The 18,750-nt window shown below is 44.0% G+C and overlaps 2 protein-coding genes and 1 pseudogene across 2 annotated transcripts; 2 read left to right on the top strand and 1 right to left on the bottom strand.

Annotated features, from left to right (window-relative positions):
• The first annotated feature begins 213 nt into the window (after positions 1-213).
• LOC136480438 (uncharacterized) lies at positions 214-5,367 on the top strand. Its single transcript, XM_066477979.1, has 9 exons — positions 214-894; positions 1,258-1,379; positions 1,502-2,805; positions 2,892-3,140; positions 3,232-3,398; positions 3,706-3,785; positions 3,870-4,017; positions 4,252-4,401; positions 4,499-5,367. Exons 1-9 carry the CDS (start codon positions 520-522, stop codon positions 4,742-4,744), a joined length of 2,841 nt encoding a protein of 946 aa, XP_066334076.1. The 5' UTR covers positions 214-519; the 3' UTR covers positions 4,745-5,367.
• A 505-nt stretch (positions 5,368-5,872) lies between these two features.
• LOC136480428 (uncharacterized) lies at positions 5,873-6,961 on the bottom strand. Its single transcript, XM_066477973.1, has one exon. It carries the CDS (start codon positions 6,938-6,940, stop codon positions 6,557-6,559), a length of 384 nt encoding a protein of 127 aa, XP_066334070.1. The 5' UTR covers positions 6,941-6,961; the 3' UTR covers positions 5,873-6,556.
• A 3,339-nt stretch (positions 6,962-10,300) lies between these two features.
• LOC136455290 (uncharacterized) lies at positions 10,301-17,456 on the top strand (annotated as a pseudogene).
• The last annotated feature ends 1,294 nt before the right edge of the window (positions 17,457-18,750 follow it).

The raw sequence follows: 18,750 nt of genomic DNA, 5'->3' as shown, positions 1-18,750 counted from the left end.
ACGTAATAATAAATAAAATAAGAAAAGAGGGGGAAAAAAAGGCGGCAGGCGAAATGCGCAACGGAACGGTGTGAAAAGAGCGGTTGCTGGCAACCTACCCAAATGGTCGGAGAGAGAAACCGCCGCAGCGCAAGCAAGCGAAGCAAGGGAGGGAGGACGGAGGAGACAGAGAGAGGGAAACCACAGAGCCAGCCAGAGGCGGGCAGCAACGGGCACGAACCGGCGCGACCTCCCAGGCGGAGAGAGAGGGAGGGAGGGAGGGAGGGACGCGCTCACACACACACAGAGCAACGACGAGCAACGGAACAAGAGGGCGCCCGCGGCGAGGGGGAGGAGCAGGCAGGAGGCGGGCGACGGTTGCCAGGCAGGAGCACCGGTCCAACGGAACAGGACGCGGCGCCCGAGCCACAGGACAAGAGCACGGGTCGGGGGGCAGGGGTGCCCATGGTCACGCACGCCGCTGCATCCGCCCCCGCCCCCGCCCTGTGAGTCGCCGAGCGACGCCGCGCGGCCGTGCAGATGAAGGTGTCGTCCAGGAAGAAGCAGGCGCCGCCGACGCATCAGTCGCAGCAGCGGGAGGAGGCGGAGGAGCAAGGGTCGCCGGCGGCGGCCGAGGCCATGGACGACGCCGCGGCGGTCGTCCAGGAGGAGGAGGCGGGGTGCTCGGGGAAGGCGCCAGAGGCGGAAGCGGAGGGGAGGACGGTGGTCGTCGGCGTGCGCGCGGACGACGCGGAGAGCCGGGCGCTGCTCACCTGGGTGCTCGTCAATGTGGCCGCGCCCTTGGACCGCGTCGTCGCCGTCCACGTCGTGCTGGCGTCCGCCGCGGAGGCGGCGGCTGCGGTCGACTTGGAGGCCATGCTCGGCGTCTACGAGGGCTTCTGCAACCTCAAGCAGGTCGCTGCTCTCTGCTCCGCGTTCTCTCTTCGCCTTGGCTCCCTCCCTCTCCTGATTCCATTTCGCGCTTGGCTAACGGATACTCATTCCACGCGGGCGTACGATTGGTTAAATTTTGGCACAATCTCAATTTTTGCCCTGGCTTTTTTACATTTATCGTGCAAAAAAGATGCAATTTTCACTTCATTTATGGCCTGCCTTCTATGACCCAGTACAAGTTCGCTTTGTTTTTGTACCGGATTGAAGTCCTTTGCCCCCATTATTCTCCCGTGGCTTTGCCGCTGCGGTGAATTCGCCTGAAATTTCTTGCTTTCTCTGGGTACTAGTAGTACTCTGTAACTTATCCTGGTGCGTGCTGCGCAGATCAATCTAAAGCTGAAGATTTGCAAGGACTCGTCGGTGCGCAAGGCGCTAGTTCGTGAGGCCAGCCTGTTTGGGGCCGCCAAGGTTGTCCTCGGCGTCGCCAAGAAGAGGCGTGCGATTTCGTAAGTAAAGTGCCACCAGCATTGGATGCTCAGTGGCTTTCCACTACGGAAGCTATATAAGCTTTTCTCATTCTATCATTACCTCCACTGCCCTGTTGTAAATGGCGCTTTGCATTCTTCAGGTCCTCGCATTCAGTTGCAAAGTACTGCGCAAAGAAGCTGCCCGCAAAGTGTGCGGTCCTTGCCGTAAGCAATGGCAAGATCGAGTTCCGGAGAGAGTCGAGTGTCCATTCAGGCAAGGTCTCAGCAGATGTTCTTCCGTGTGGTGATGATGAGATGTATTGTGTAGTGCCCTTCCAAGCCCGTCAGGCTAAAGGGGGCACACTATCTTTACAAGAACCTAAAGATGGTGGTGAGGGTGACACCACGCGTGATGTTGGCACCAAGGGAAGTGAATTGGAGGACACCATCAAAGACGAACAGCTGGTCTCAAGCGTGGTCCCTGCGGATTTGTCAACGGGTCAGGTTGAGATCGATGCAGATCCTTCTAGTAGCAAGGTTGAAGAGCCAATTGTTGAACAGAGAGATGAGATTGCCGAGCTTCCAGGTAGGGGTGCCAGTGTGTTGTACTGTGTGCTTCCTGGGAGAAGTAGCGATTCTGTTGCAAGTACATCTAGTAGGCAAGACCATGATTCAGTGGATCTTCCATCCGAAGGGGCCGGGGAGCTATATTGCTTATTGCCCCCCAGGAACGGCCATTCAGTCAGGAGTACTGGTGATTCTAAGCGTTCAAATGCAAATAAAAAAGATGATAAACCAGCCAATCCATCACTGGAAGGAGATGGTGATCTGTACTGCCGGCTGCCGAGGAGTGGACGACCCGGTAGGAGTTCTGGGGGATCCAAACGTTCTGTTGGTATAAGAGGTATGATTAGGCGTAGCAGTAGTTTCTCCAGTGATATCAATCTGAACTCAGAGACATCACCTATTAAGAAGGATGGCTCGGTTAGCATGACTACCACTGAACGGAGTTCTTCTGCTGTATCCACGGAAGCTGAGGACTCACCGAAAGACACTGCACGAAATGCTGAAACACCCTCGAGTTCTCCGATGTCACTGAGACGGATGATAGAAAGAAGACCTGACCGCTGTCACCTCCATAGAAGAATCTTTAGACATCATAGGAGTTCATCTTTGGAATGGGCAAAAAACTCAATGGTTCAATGGGCAATGAGACTTCCGAGCCGATACAGTTCGGTCCACCCAGATGGCAAATCATTGAAATCGGATGCAAGTCCAAGGTTGAACTGTGATTCTGAAACTGAATCCACTACAGCTGTTGAGCCAGTATCAATGTTTTCTTTCGCTTTCTATGATGTAGTATGGCCTCCCAGTGAATTGGAATCACTTCGAGAGAAGTATTCTTCAGTTTGTAGGTTGTTTAGTTATGAAGAACTGAAACTTGCAACGGCCAACTACACACCTGGTAATTCCCTCTTACAGCAGCGTACTTTGGTATACATTTTTCTTTTAACAAGTTCAAAAACTTAACTTTCTTTCAAGGTGATGCAGATATGTTAATTGGGAAGGGTGGAACCAGTCAAGTTTTCAAGGCACGACTCGACGATGGAACATTTTCTGCAATAAAGATTCTGAAACCATCGGTTGATGCAATACATGAGTTTATTACGGAGATTGAGATTGTAACCAGCTTGCAACATGAGAACATTGTTGCACTAAGGGGATTCAGCTTCGAGAACTGCAACCTTGTGTTGGCATATGATTACATGCCGCAAGGGAGCTTGGACAAAGCTCTTCATGGTAAGCTTCAAGATGTAACCAATAACTATCTCTTCAGTCATTAACTTTCTTGCTAGCTGGACTCTTATCTGTAACTGTCACTGATCTTCAGGAAAGAATGATGACATGGATTTTCTTATCTGGGAGAGGAGAATTAAGATAGCAATCGACATTGCAAGAGCACTTGAATTTCTCCATCTTGGCGGCGTGACTCAATCTGTGATCCATGGAGATGTGAAGTCTTCAAATATCCTCCTTTCAGAGGATTTTGGGGCACGGGTAAATATTCAACCTGGAGCTATAAGTAGGACACAAGTTCATGCATCCCACAATCTAGATCTATGTAGTGAATATATTTTTTAAGTAAGGAAAAAATGTGAGACATGTGGGTTAATTAGTTAGCTTGATATGTAAGCAGTGATGCATTGTAACAACCATTAGTAACACCAGTTGTCAATGTTAATTCTGGTTGTGACATCATTGCCTTTTGGAAACACCGGCTCTGTGATTTTTGTAACAACCATTAGTAACACCATTTGTCAATGTTAATTCTGGTTGTGACATCATTGCCTTTTGGAAATTTCAGCTCTGCGATTTTGGGTTAGCAAAGCGAGTGTCGGCTTCGACTCCCCACCTAACATGTACTGACATCACCGGAACTTTCGGGTCTGTATCAATCTTTGGGCTCTGGTTTGCTGTTATGTTAGCAAACAACAAATCTGTAGTGGTTAACAAACTACTCTTGTACAGGTACATGGCACCCGAATATTTTTCGTACGGGAAGGTCAACGAGAAGATTGATATCTATGCATTTGGAGTTGTTCTACTGGAGATTATTTCAGGAAGGAAACCCATTACACCAGGAAGTGCAAAGGGTCAAGAAAGCCTGGTCGGTTGGGTAAGTGCTTTACAACTCTCTGTTTGTTATGCAAGCTGTCTTGATCAGTAACATGCCCTAACAACAAAACTGTATCCACATGTTGCTTGCTGATTAATTCGTTATTAAGTACATGTTATGATATTAAAGTAGATTCGGTACTATGATAACTGCTGCTGCACATGAGAAAACAGCTATTTCTTCTCTCTTTTTTTCTAATAATAATAATAATAATGTAGTCGTTCTTGGTAACAGGCGAAGCCTTTATTGTCCAGTGGAGAAATTAAACAACTGGTTGATCCATTTTTGGGGAACGATTACGACTGCGATGAAATGGAGAGGATGACGCTCGCTGCTTCGCTTTGCACGAGAACATCTTCTCATTCTCGACCTGAAATGTCACTGGTAAGAAAACATGGAAGTCGACTTGCAATTCCATAAAAAGAAAAATGGCTTGCGTTGCAGAACTCTGACCCCAAACACCCTGCAAAACCAAACCCAGGTGCTGAAACTCCTCCAAGGGGACGACGAGACGATCGGCTGGGCGAGGACGCAGGTCACCGCCAGCTTTGACGGGTCCGACGAGGAAGCCACGGCAGCGGCCCTTGACGTGAACATGCAGTCGTATCTGAACCTCGCGCTTCTTGGAGTGGAGGAGGACGACACGCTGTCGCACTGCAGCAGCACGGAGCGCACCGTGGACACCTCGGCCGACGGCTACTGGAGCAGATCGTCGAGTTTTGACTAGTGACTAGCACTGGAGATCTCTGATGCACCATAGTAGTAGTAGTATGTACAGCAGGTTTCATGTGTTTGGTGGCGATTGGTGAGATGATTGTTTTTGTTGAGATCAGGCGGTGGGAAGTGGACAGCTGCTGCTCATTTTAGTTTAGTTGGCAGATTTGGCACTATGGCAGTGTTGCTAATTTGCAGCATGTTCGCGTGTTTTAGTCGGGGCTTATCAATCAGCCAACAGTGTTTTTCTCTCCCAACAAACCAGCACCAGCCGGGCTTATTAGCCCAGAAAGCGACCAGCGAACAGACTCTTGGTTAGGAGTTGGTTCTGTTGTACAAGTAGAAGATCTTACCTACCCTGCTGGCACTGTGTGAAGCCCTACGATGCAATTGGCAATGCAATTGGTTCGTATTTGTATATTATCTTTGCGGTGCATGATTCCAATGTGAGAGTTTGCCAGATGAACAAAACAGCAAACAAATCTCTTTTTCTCTCTTCTCAAAGTATTAATGCAAGAACCAGGAATATTTGAGATGCGGTTGTGCTACTGTAGTCAACAGTCGAGGGCTCTGTTCGCTTGAGCTTATAAGCCAGAACCAGTCCTATTTTTTCAGCCATGGAATGGTATTTTTCTCACGCAACAAATCAGCCCTATAAATCAATCATAGCAACAGTAAGTCCTGCCGAACAGAGCCGAGGATTGGAGCGATGAAACATGTACAGTAGGCAGCATCAGCAAGGGGAGGAGATTCAGCCCTTGTTTAGTTCGCGAAATTTGGATTTTGGGGCTACTGTAGCACATTCATTTTTATTTGGTAAATAGTGTCTAAACATTGACTAATTAGGCTTAAAACGTTCGTCTCGCAATTTTCCACCAAACTGTGCAATTAGTTTTTCTTTTCGTCTACATTTAATGCTCCATGCACGAGCCGCAAACATTCGATGTGACAGATACTGTAGCAACTTTTTGGATTTTGAGATCCAACTAAACAAGGGCTCATTCATGTTCTGTTTACCTGTACCCGGGGTACCTGTATAGTAGCCCACTGTGCTGTAGTGTGGACGGTGTGCGTTGGAGCCTTGGAGGCACCAGACCCACTTCTCTTTTGGACCTGTGGGGCTCCCGACGGGCCCAGCGAACGCGTTAATGACGGGTCGTCCCGGACAAAACTGACAGCCCAATGAGCGCTGACACCCAGTCTCTGCCCAGCCCAACACAGGAGTGAAGTCGGTGAGAACTGGAAAGTGCTGGTGAGTGAGTGAGTGATGAACACGTGACCGTGCCGGAGATATGTTAATTAACATAGCTAAAAATAGAAGTGATAACAGATTTTGCAGTTCTGGTGACAGAATGAGCATTGCATGCAGAACAACAATTCAAGGATAGAATATTACAGGAGTTGTCAAGTTGAGATTCACCCGTATTCTTCCTTGCTTCGTTTGCTTGACGGTGAGCGCTGGGCGGGTCCACCAACCCTAACTGCCGAGTTGAGTCGGTCCACCGTCCTCAGCTTAGAGTTGGTTGGGCCTCTAAAAGGCTTGTGTTGAGAGCCCATGCACATGGCTGGGCTGGCGGCCTAGGTTGCGCTACCAGAAAAAGGCCCGGAGCCGGGCACTCGACGCGCTTCCGGGCGAGCCAAGGCGACGACGACGACGTGCTTACGGCCGCCAGAGCGTGTCGTGTGTGAACACGGAACGTGTCGTGTCCACATCATCCACAGCTAGTACGCACTGGATTCTCTCTGTTCAAGTCGACTGTTCATATACGAGTATCGGAGGATCACATACATACATTTGATTTCTACTTATATATCTACGTAAAGATTAAACGATCTTATTCTCGGCGTACAGCAGGCAGAATTCAGCGGCGTCGTCCTTGGCGACGCCGGCGCGTCCTCCTCCTCCTCCCCGTCCCCGCCGCGTGAAGGGCAAGGGCATCAGCGCCAGCGACGTGGCGAAGCGTGCGGACATGGACCGCCGGTGCGACGGCGATGGCTGCGGGGCTGCCGCGACCGACGAGGAGCCCCGCCGGCACGACGCGGGGGCCAGCGTGCCGACCCGGGCTGCGGGAGGAAGCGCCAGCCTCGGAGTAGTCGATGGAGGGGCACCTGCTGGGTCTTGCTGCTGCTGCTGCTTGGGGATGCCCGGCTGCACCTCCCACTTGAACGGCACGGTGCCCGGCCTCTTGAACGACTCGTCCAACGCCATGGCCTCTCTGTCTGGAGTCTGGGCTCTGGTGCTCTGGTGAAGTGGAGCTGTATAAATGCCCACCGAGTGCACCTGTTCGCAAAATGCTCCCTGTGTTCTTCGGTTAATTGGCTGAATGAAAGCAACTTGGGCCTTGTTTAGATGAGCCCCAAATTCCAAGTTTTTTCACTCTCTCTCCATCACATCAATTTTTAGCCGCTTGCATGGAGCATTAAATGTAGGTAAAAAAAATAACTAATTGCACAGTTTAGTTGGAAATCACGAGATGAATCTTTTGAGCTTAGTTGGTCCACGATTGGACAATATTTACCAAATAAGACGAAAGTGCTACTATTCATCGGGTTGAAAAAATCTTCAATCTAAACAAGGCCTTGGGCGGTTATTATCCAAAGAAGCGGCAACACGCCACAAAAACTCCAAATAAAAGCAGCTGACGTGGACATGCACGCACTAGCACCAGCTGTTTATCCAGGACGGCCGGCGTGCACGCCGTGGTGGTCTCCAGCTCCATGCCTCCATCCAAGTAGTGTGGCTCGCCGGCGATCACGCGTTGACGCGCAGTTGAGATAGGCAGTAGGTAGCCGGATTTGCTAGTTTTTTTTTTCCAGCATAATATATGCATGTTGTAGAGCCGGCGCCGCCAAATCTTTGAATCGTTGGGCTTTCGTCGACGTGCCTAACACCATAGTTAAAATAAGAGTTTGTCTACCCAACAACCATGTGTTTCAATAAAAGATAGCATATGATTGTTTGCTAGCTACAAAACACATAATTTGTAACAGAGAAAAAACCATGTGTTTTAGCATAAGCTAGCACATGGTTGTTGGTTGCTTGCATAACACATGATTTTCAAGAGAGAAGAAACCATGTGTTTTAGCACAAGGTAGCCCACACGTTTTTAAAGAAGGCCCACTTAAAGGAAATCTGTTATAATTTCTGTGCAACCAAAGTTGGCCCATTAACTAAAATGACAAAATGGCTCATTTAACAGCAGCAGCCCATAAGAGAAGCCCAAAACCATGAATACATAAGAATATAACTAAAATTATAAATTGACCCATTTAACAGTAGCAGCCCATAACAAAAACCCAAAATCATGAATATATAGGAATATAAAGACTTAGGAGAGAAGCCAACCAAAACAGATCTGCGTGGGGGAAGCCTCTGCTCTGCTCACGCAGGGCACGGGAAAGGGGAGACATCAGATTACAAAGAAGAACAGGAAATTTCAAGAAGAACTAGAAGACTGATCCATACCTCATCAGCAAAGGTTAGTATCCCAATCTTTTGAATCTACTTTCTGAAAAAGCAACAAAAAACAATAGGAACTCAGATCAAAGACTCGGAGAATGTAGATCCATGGAAAAGACATCACATCATTGTTGCGGTACCAAACTATCAAGCGCGTTCTTGTTTCCCCTCAAATAAATTGCCCAGCAGCAGCTCGAGTTGCTCGGGAGTGTGCTTCACGTATTTTCCAGGTGCTTTGCTATTCTCGATGAGAGGCCTACAAATGATCAGAAAATAATATGTTTAAGCACCACGAACATGAAGCAGAAGGAATACTGCAGGTATCATTTAGAAAAAATAGTTGATTCCTAGGCTCATAGGTTAACTTTCGACAAGTAACAAGGAGTCAGAGCAGCATACCCAAAACGTTTTATGAAAGATCGGTAGGCAGGCAACAGGAGGATTTCAGCAACTACGAGTCTTAGTGACTCACGTAGCTTAGTGTCTGGAACAGACCAGCCACATTGCTTCTGGTAGATCTCTTCAAATAACACATCGAAAGACCTGAATCTGATAGCACCACAGGAAGAAACCAAAAACATAACAATACTTCACAACTTGTGCAAGAAAGCAATCCTCAAATAATTATAGTATCAGACTGACCTCTCCTTCACAGCCGCTCTTGAAGCTCCACTGCTATTGCCACCATCACTTCCTACCTGACCACTACCACCTAATGAAGTCAAACCTTGACCAGAGAGGAATTGCAACACCTGTAACATCAGACCAAATAAATATAAGGTTATCCACATGGATAGTATCTACATATACTAGTTTCATTTTCCAGGTGATATTATCACATTGCATGTACAAACAGACCAAGTGGTGCTGCAAGCAATGTTGACTTGTTGAGAATAATCCTATTCCTAAACATTGCCTACTCAGTCAGGAACAAGTATTAAAAAACAACGCTAACAGGAAAATATTATCACATTTTGCTTGTGCTTGCTACAACAGCAGGGCGTGTCCCTGGTTGCTCAGTGTGCACAAGAAGCAGGTCCAACACTTGGGGGTTTAGCCAATTATTTCGATCACACCCTAGTTCGTCAACCAATTATTTGCGAAGAGCATAGTGCAAAGCTGAGAGCATGAGATCACACACACATGTAGCTAGCAGAAATCAAACACACACACACACAAATCGAATTTTCTAGGCCAATTTTCTAAAAGTATTTCTACAGCCACATCAACAAGTCACTCTAAATCATGTCCCTGTTCATCAAAAAGCTACTAGCTAGCTAGCTCTAGTTGCATAAGAGATGGAAAATTGCAACTAAGGTACTGGTGCACACCTAAAAACTGAACAAGCAACTCCTTAGGACAATCGAAGATGCAGAGCAGTAGCTTCTAGAACTCAGGGCCAAACTGAAAACAGCAGCCAAGCTGCTGCTAGGACTATTGTGATGTTCCTGTACAAGACAAGCATAGCCACACCACTCAGCAATCCTCAACTAAAATTATAAATATATCTCTTATGCATTTGCTATATTACTATTGTAATTAAATTACAGAACAAAAATAAGGAAATTGCACGTTTGACATAGTGCAACTTGTACTTGCTGCTAATGCAATTATACTGTACATGTATACAATTTAAAGATCCGGCTCATGCAACTTGTACACGCAAAGCAGGGCAAAGGGACAGAGATCAGATCAAAGAGAAACCACAAACCTCAACAGCCAAGGTTAGTACACCGATAATTTGAATCCAATCTCCTTGTGTGTGTTAGATGCATAGAATATGTAATGATGAGAAACCTTCTAACTGTCAAAACATGAAATCTGGATGTTATAACAGAATATGAATCTAGAAAGAAGAACAAAGCAGTAGGAAATATCAGAGGCACAATATCATATTCAGAATTATGAGGAAATGATTCACCAAGAAGAAAGCAACAATGATGTAAAATTACTCCTAATTCAAAACAGTTGACACAAACAATAAATAAATGAGAACTAATGGCTTCTTCATTTTCTTGCAGGTTTCAATTGCTTCCCTAATGCAACTAATACAAGCACCAGTCGAGTTTGATCAACTACTAGAGGTAAGAAACACAATTCAATGATGTAATGAAAAGCTATGTAAGTACTCAGCTACTTGCTTTTTTTATGAAGCAGAATAATATGTATGTCACAACAAGTAGATGTGATGATTATCCAACATCAGTGAAGTCACAAGAAGCAATTAAGGAACTGCAGTCAGCTCCTTACCAAATATTTGCAGGCACAAATTGTTTCAGTGACCTTTCAAATACCTACAGATACAAAAAGGTGAGCAAAATTATTGCTTAGAATAAAAAAATGCCAACATAAGAAGGTTGTTTTTTGACTAAAATATATTTCAATGCAGGGAGGCTACACTGAACTTATGATGGAACAGATCAGGAACTCTCAGGAAGATAATCAGACTGACTGGAATACGCAGGTAAAATTTATAATACCAGTACACAAAAATTACAATTCAGACATATGTAAATTACACACATATGTGCAATGTAATATCAGCATAACATTACTTTAATTTCAATGCTTCATTATAAACTGTGCAGCAACATGAAGAGATGCAACGATCATTAACAAAGATGATACTTGGAAATGACAAGAATGAGGTAAAACTATATTATATATGCTTGTCAAACTAGTTGTGTTATATTATAAATGGTAACCATTCTCATTATCAAACAAATAAAATAGAATATGAGACTTGAAGATCTGGATGGAATCTTTGGACCACAAACTGGCTGGTCAATATCAGAGTCAAGGCTATCATATGAGGTAGATACTGACAGCTGAGCCAATTTGATCACATTTATAAGCAATACAAATATGTACTGGCATCAAAGTAAAACTTATCTTCGCAAAAACAGGATGGAGAAATGGCAATCGTCGCTGATGATGATGGAGCAACGACAAGCATAGCTGATGATGATAGATCTGAAATTCAACAATACCATTGGCAAACTAATGTATTCAATAATATGGACATTGATGAGGTACATAAAAAATGATCTCTTCAACTATTTCAGTCCACACTGAAAAAAAATATTTGTACTATAAATGACATTACTCAGAAACTAAGACTGTTGCTAATATATTTACAGGTGCAGCATGAAAATCAAGATGACCAACCAACAATGAGAGAAAATGACTTGAGGATCATAGCAGTAGAACCAACAAGTTCAGATATTACATCAACAGTAACAGATGATAAATGAACATGTAAATGGCAGCCAGGAACTAACGGAGGAAGAGATTGAAGAATTCATAAAAAATGAGCAGGTTGCAGCATCTGAAGGCAATAATGCACCAATCAACAGCAAGTACACCCCACAGCTATCGATGGAATTTAAGAATAGGGATGATGCTCACCATTTCTTCAACTTCTATGCGTTCCTAGCTGGATTTCAAGTTGCCATAACACATACGACAAGAACTCAAAGTAAAAAGAGAAATAATAAGGTAGTCAAAGTGACAATGAGATGCACTCATCAAGGAAAAGAAAAGGAACCAAAGTGTTTAGAGCAAGAAGAAGCTGAAGTAGACAAGGATGTTGGAAAGAAATTGTAACACCCCGGTGTTATGCCTACATTTAGGCACTGCTAATCATACATATCATGCATCATCAAGCATCCTAATCATACCTGCATAATCTTGCATATAACAACTGAAACATTACTTCAAAACATACGAAACATGTTTGTGAAAAGTAAATGATGCATACACTTATTAGAGTTGTTTTGCTCTGATTCTTGCTTGCTAGTCGAGTAGAAATTATTGGTTATGCTTGTAAATCATCTAGAATTATTTAGCACAATTTTTGAAGCAAGGTTTGTATTCAAATTAATTCAAAAATTTTGCTTCCAAAGTAATTTCCCAAAATTAGGGTTTTGAGTTAAAATTTAACTTTGAGTCTATAATTTAAAATCTAGATAGAATTGAACTTTGGTCATAAAAGCAAAGTTGTAGGGAATTAAATTCTAAGCAACTTTCATTTTTGGTCCATTTTCAAAAGATGTCATTTTCTTGCTCAAAATGAGATTTGAAAAACTGGAATTGAAAATCTCTTGAAAATTTAAATTGAAAATCTTCATTTTTCCTTAACGGGCCACCGCCTCGCTTCTGGCCCGACAGCCGAAGCCGGCCCAGCCAGCCTCCCACCCGCGCGCCTCGCGCTTCTCCCGTGCCGGCCCACAGCGCCCCAGCCCAGCCCAGCGCGCCGGCTCTTTCTCCCGCTCGCCCGCACTCGCGCGCCCGTCGCAGCGCCACGCCGCGACCGCGGCAGAGGAATCCCGCCGCGTGGCGACTCCGCGCCGGCGTCGCCCGCCGCGCGGCAGCCACGGCCTGACACCGTGCCCACGCGCCCGCCTTCACCTGCTGGTGCTCGCGCACTCGCTCACTCGTGCCCGCGCTCCCTTTTCTCCCCCTCCAGAGCCGAGCGCTCGAGCTCCGCCCTCGCCGCGCCCGCAGCTCCGCCTCACCTCCCTTCGGCTCACGCTCGCGCTTGCGCCGCCTTCCGAGCCCTGGGTGAGCTTCCCCGCGCCTCGCCACCGACGTCCATGGCGCCACCGTGCTCGGCCGCCGTGGAGCGTCCTCTTCCTCCCCTTCTCAGCCGTGCTTGGCTGCCTGCTCACTTTCGCCATTGCCTCGCACACCTCCTGCGCTCGTTCGCTTGCGCTGCCGTGGCCGGAGATGGCCGCCGGCCGCTGGCCGAGCCGCGCCGTCGCGCCAGCGCGCGCCCCGGCAAGGCACCCTGCCTCGGCTGGCCAGGCCGAGCCAGGCCGTGGGTTGACGCCCTGTTGGGCCGTCTTCCTTCCCTCGCGCTCGGGCCGCGCAGGCCGGTTGTGGCCGTGGGCCAACTGTTCCCCACGGGCCGGCCCAGTATTCTTAAATGAATTGATTTCCATTTATTATTTGTTAATTGAAATCTGAAATGGTTTGAAAAATATTTGGGTGATCAAACTTGCTCCAAATTTGTTGAAACAAATTTTGCTAGGTTCCTTATCATCAGATCTACTTGGGAAAATTATTGCATGTCATTTTTGGGATATTTTTCTGTAGGATTTTATTTAATCATGGATATTGCTGATAACTTGAAAAAATATGTAGAAAAATCTATAGGCTTCAGAAAAATATGATTTCAAGTTTGTTAATCTTATTATGTAATGTACTTCCTAGGAAAAATATGTTTCATGCATGTGCTGTGGGAAAATTTTGAGGTGTAGTTCAAGTACCTTTAATGGCTGAATTTTGTTATTTTTGCTAGAGAGCAAAATTTGTATAAAACATGCATGTGGTAATTTTTGTACAGTTATTATTGACTGTTTAGAACTTAGGAAAAATACTAAATCTGTTGGTTGACACTTTTCATAGTACAAAGTAATTTCATGCTCATTTTTATGCTATAGCTTGTCATTTTTGTGTAGGATAGTTTACTTATCCAAATGCCATGAAATTTTTATGGTAGTCTGTTTAGGGTAGTATTATGCTACTGTAATTTTCTCAGATTTTTAGGAGCATCAGAAATATATGTTGCTATTCAAACCTATTATTAATTAGGGTTTAAGCAAGTGTTGCTTTAAGTGTGATTAAGAAATTAGTAAAGCTTTGGTGTATCTTTGAAGCATTTCATAAGATATGTTAACTCAACATATTAGTAGTAGAAGAGGATGCAGTAGATGACATGTGCTTGTAGTATAGTTTCTTGGATGATGTTGACTACCTTGCATTAAACATATCCATCGCATTCATCTCCTTCGATGCACCGTTTGCATAATCACTTACGCTCATTGCATCATACAGGATCGCAAACCGAGAACCCAGTCGTCATACCCGAGGAGCAGCTCGAGGTGCAGCAGCAGGAAGTGCCAGAAGCCGACGAGGAGGACGTTGAGGAACTTCCGGAGTGCCCCGATCACCGCCCGAGCTCCTTCGAGAGAGGCAAGCCCCGGAGCATTTTTCTCCCGGTTTGCAATGATTTAATTAAATGCTTTACTTTAATTGATGCATTACGTTCAGGGAGTTGTTTGCAACCGTTGCTGCATTATACCTTGCTTACCTTTGTTATACTATATCCTTGTTACCCTGGTATCCGCAGTCGAGTCAATGCTTAGCTGGCTTAGACCGGTAGAAGTCGGGTGATTTCCTGTCACCTGCGAGCTATAGGTGGTTACCTGGATCTGCTTGGATGACTATGAAGTCATGGTATAACTAAGTGTTAAATGAAGTTGAGACCGGACGGAGACTTGCAGAGTTTTGGACTGTAGTGTTTCCGTCTGTGTCGATTAAGGACCGACCGTTGTTGGGCCTCGAGTCATGTTGAACGCATGCCTTACATTTAGCTGGCCGGATAAAGTACCTTCCGACCATGAAGCTGGGAGATTTTTCGGGCCGAGTGGATTGCCCGCAGCGCACTGTGCCGAAGTAGGTGTGGTAGGACACGGGGGCGGGATGATAAGGCCAAAGTGCAGTCGGTCGGCCCCCGGGTACATGTGGTTCCTGGCAAACTCGAGATTCCTGGAAAGTTGACTCAGTGATCAATATCTCACTTTAGCGGGTGAGTGAGATTTGTGTAAGGAATAAATCACCAGCTGGTTAGGAATCGATTCGAATCGCCATCGCTCCTGGATAGTGAGCACTTGACTTGAGTTACTTCATCGTAGTAAATGTTATGGAACACTTGGACAGTTATAGTGAATATGACAGTATGGAAGTTGTTTAATGATCATTGGTTATCATTATCTGCTTAATCACATGTTTACTCTAGTATAGGTGCAATTCTAGTTGATAGGTTAATAATAATTAACTTGGAAATAATGCTTTTAGAAAGGTTCTTGAAATGCTAAAAATGCTTCTTTTTGCAAATGAGTCGGCTACCCTACTATAAAGCCCTTCATAATCCTTGGTGTCAATTATTTTCGGTTATGTCGGGTAAGTCTGGCTGAGTACCTTCTCGTACTCAGGGTTTTATTCCCACTTGTTGCAGATGGGCAGATGTATTATGGCTACTGTATCAACTGCCTGTATCCTACGATGGGTGATGCTTAGGACCATGGGCATGGTCATTCCTTACGTCTCATCTGATGCTTTTGTTGGAGATGATCATTCGCTGGCACTATATTTAAACTCCGCGTGAGTGTGTGTGTGGTTTGAACAAATGACTTCCGCTACTTTCATTCGAACTGGTTTTGTAATAACTATGTTGAAACTCTGATGTATTTGAGATTTCGAACTTTTATGTAATATGTGATGGTGACCGCTAAACTTATTACGATCATGGCTGGGACACGAGTTGGTTTGAAATCCTTCGTGATTTCACGGACTACCGGATTATATGAGCTTAAGTTTGCTCAATCGTCTGTTCTGGTGGATGATTTTCTTACTTAATTTCGTATAATTGGTCGGTTCTGTTACAGAAATCGGTAAGGAGAAGGAAAACAAATGTTCAGCAGAAGTCAGATTGTCCTTGTGTTATGATGGTGAGAGAAGAAGGAGGTGTATGGAAGGTTAAAACTCTTGATTTGGAGCATAATCATGAGCTATGCCCTAGAGACAGGGATCAGCTATTTTCTGGTCACAAGTATATGACAGAAATGGAAAAAGGACTTATCAAGACTCTGAACAATAACAATATCCTGACTAGGAAGATGGTTTCTATTATATCGTATCTTAGAGGGGGGCTTACAGCTCTACCGATGAAAAAGAAAGATATCAGCAACTACAGGACAAGGCTGAACAGAGAAGTTAAAGGATCAGATATAACACAAGTACTGGATTATTTCAGAAAGAAACAAACTGAGGATCCGTCTTTCTTTTACAAGTTTGATTTAGATGAGGACAAGAGAGTGAGAAACTTGTTCTGGACAGACTGTTCTTCTATGAAATATTATGCAGATTATGGAGAATGTGTAAGTTTTGACACGACATATATGACCAACCGATACAACTTACCTTTTGCACCATTTGTTGGAATCACAGGACATGGGCAAAGTTGCCTTTTCGGATGTGCTTTCCTGCATGATGAGACAGTGGACACTTTTAAGTGGGTATTTCAAACTTTCCTTGATGCAATGGGAGGAAAACACCCTCAAACGATCATCATAGACCAAGACATGGCGATGAAATCAGCAATAGAGCAAGTCTTCATAAACACAAAGCACTAAAATTGCTTGTTCCACATAAAGACCAAATGCTACAATAAGAATGTTAAGGTCTTTGCAGCAAACGAAGGACTATATGAAGACTTCAAAGATATAGTGAACAATAGTCTAATAGTGGAAGAACTTGAGCGACTTTGGAAGAGAATGATTGAGGAAAGAAACCTTCAAGGGAATCACTACTTTTCTAAAATATGGGAAATGAGGAAAAGGTTTATCCTGGTCTACTACAAAAATGACTTCTTTCCCTTTCGTACAGACCACATCCAGGAGTGAGGCAACAAATGCGAGGTTCAAAGACTATATAGGGCCAACCTATAGTATCATCAGCTTTCTAAAAGAGTACAATCGGATTGTTGATACCATAAATCGAGCAGAAAGGCTAGAGGACAGCTATAGCAAGTAGAAAAGGCCAAAGGAATTTATATTCAGGCTATAGAATAGAGCAGCAGGCACAACAGCTATACAACAGAAATATATTCAAAAAGTTCTAGCTACAACTGAAGGCAACATCAAGGCTGAACTATAGGGAAACTGAAGATGGGAAAACATTTGAGGTGTGGCAAAAAAAGTAACCAGATTCAGGAAGGTTCATAGGTTCAGGAGATATACAGTAAACACTGACCTAACAGAAGGCGAAGAAGAATTAACCTGCATATGTGCAAAATTCAGCAAAGATGGGATACTCTGCTCTCATATCCTAAAAATAGTCACTTGAAAAGGAAATCAGCACAATTCCAGATAAATACTTCTTAGACAAGGTGGAGAAAAAAATGATATGAAGGTACATGTTGAAAGACAAGAAGAAGAAACAGTTGCAACAAGCTCATTGTTGAGATTAACATATTATCCAGGAGATCAACAATACTCAATTCAAAAGGATCAAAAATGAGAAAGCCATGGAATACCTTATGGCAGAATTCGACAAGATGAAAATCAATTTAGATAGAATCTTATCTGCTCAGCAAACAGGTGAAGCACAAAATGACCAGCAAGGAAATGAAGAAGGAGAAACTATAGCAGCACAAGCTGGAGATCCACAGACTGAAATAGATGATCCAGAAAGAATTTAGAGAAAGGGAAGGCCACCTAAACCTATCAGAATGAAGACACATATAGAAGAAATAAAGAAGAAACTAGTGGCAGCAGAAAAGAAGAAAAAGAAGAAAATAAATGGCACAGACAGTGTAGGTATAAAATTTCAGGACATACAAATAGAATTTAAGTACATACAAATAGAATTTGAATCTAAATGCAAAAATTCTTATTTATATGAACTAATAATGTTTTGTAGGCTCCCCGGTGAAGCCAAAAAGAAAGAAGAGGAAGGAAACATCAAATGGTAGCGCTGATTCTCAAGCCACAACACACTAAGGACACGATGATCAAAGACATGCAGCAATTCACGATGATCAGCAGATAGAAGCAAAATTTAAGTAGCTAATATATTTATGTAATTTAAGTAATGAGTAGGATGTTACAAACATTAAATTAAATTATGCCTAGATCTAAAATTACACATGCTAAGAACTACAATTACAGTGCCCAATATCTGTAATTTATATTATCGGTGATTGCAATTGTATAACCGAAATTTTATATTTGTCTTGTTTTCATCAGTAGCAGGTAATAATAGTAACATACCACTTTCAACTTCTATAGATAGCTAATACTTACCAGTTTCCTTCCACTTATCTACCCCCACCATATAGACTTACAGAATATAAAACATGCCAAGCGATCTAGGACCTAGGACAGTAGTGGCCTAACCAACACACGAGAGAATATTTCAAGGTAGGAGGAGCTGACTTTGTGGGGTCTGTGTTGACACAAATCACAAATAACAGATTTCATGATGTGTTAGCACACATCACAAAGAGACAATTTTTTTCTATGGAAGGACAAGGATAAAAAAGAGGTGTGTGTTGACACAAATCACAATTAACAGATTTCAAGATGTGTTAGCACAAATCATAAGAGACAATTTTTTTATATGGAAGGACAAGGACAAAAAATAGGTGTGTGTTGGCACAAATCACAACAAACAACTCAACAACCATAGAAAGACAAGTGAAAGTATCCTAACAACTTCACAGTTGTTGTCCTAGTGCAACAACTTCACAGTTCAAAGTATCCTAACTTGCAAAACCTTACCTAAAGAAATCAATGATTGCAACAACCACATAAAGACAAAACATAAATGGTAGGAGCACAACACCAGGTGGTATTCAGATTCAGAATTCAAGGTGACTGGTGCATGGAAGGGCAGGTATGTAACAGAGGACTGAGAGCCTCAAAACAGAGCAAGATTGTGGGCAGGTTACCATAGACTCAAGAGAATGAACTGAAGCAAGTAGTTAAATCTAG

This window comes from Miscanthus floridulus, chromosome 1, assembly GCF_019320115.1.
Source record: "Miscanthus floridulus cultivar M001 chromosome 1, ASM1932011v1, whole genome shotgun sequence".
Taxonomy (NCBI): domain Eukaryota; kingdom Viridiplantae; phylum Streptophyta; class Magnoliopsida; order Poales; family Poaceae; genus Miscanthus; species Miscanthus floridulus.
Note: the sequence above shows the minus strand (reverse complement) of the source record. Positions and strands in the feature narration are given on the sequence as shown.

What these genes read in the sequence shown, in the direction of transcription:
- LOC136480438 (XM_066477979.1), top strand. Translation starts at nt 520, where the DNA reads ATGAAGGTGTCGTCCAGGAAGAAGCAGGCGCCGCCGACGCATCAGTCG. An exon ending in GCTTCTGCAACCTCAAGCAG is followed by an intron (nt 895 to 1,257) that starts GTCGCTGCTCTC and finishes CGTGCTGCGCAG; the next exon opens with ATCAATCTAAAGCTGAAGAT. An exon ending in GACATCACCGGAACTTTCGG is followed by an intron (nt 3,786 to 3,869) that starts GTCTGTATCAAT and finishes ACTCTTGTACAG; the next exon opens with GTACATGGCACCCGAATATT.
- LOC136480428 (XM_066477973.1), bottom strand. Translation starts at nt 6,940, where the DNA reads ATGGCGTTGGACGAGTCGTTCAAGAGGCCGGGCACCGTGCCGTTCAAG.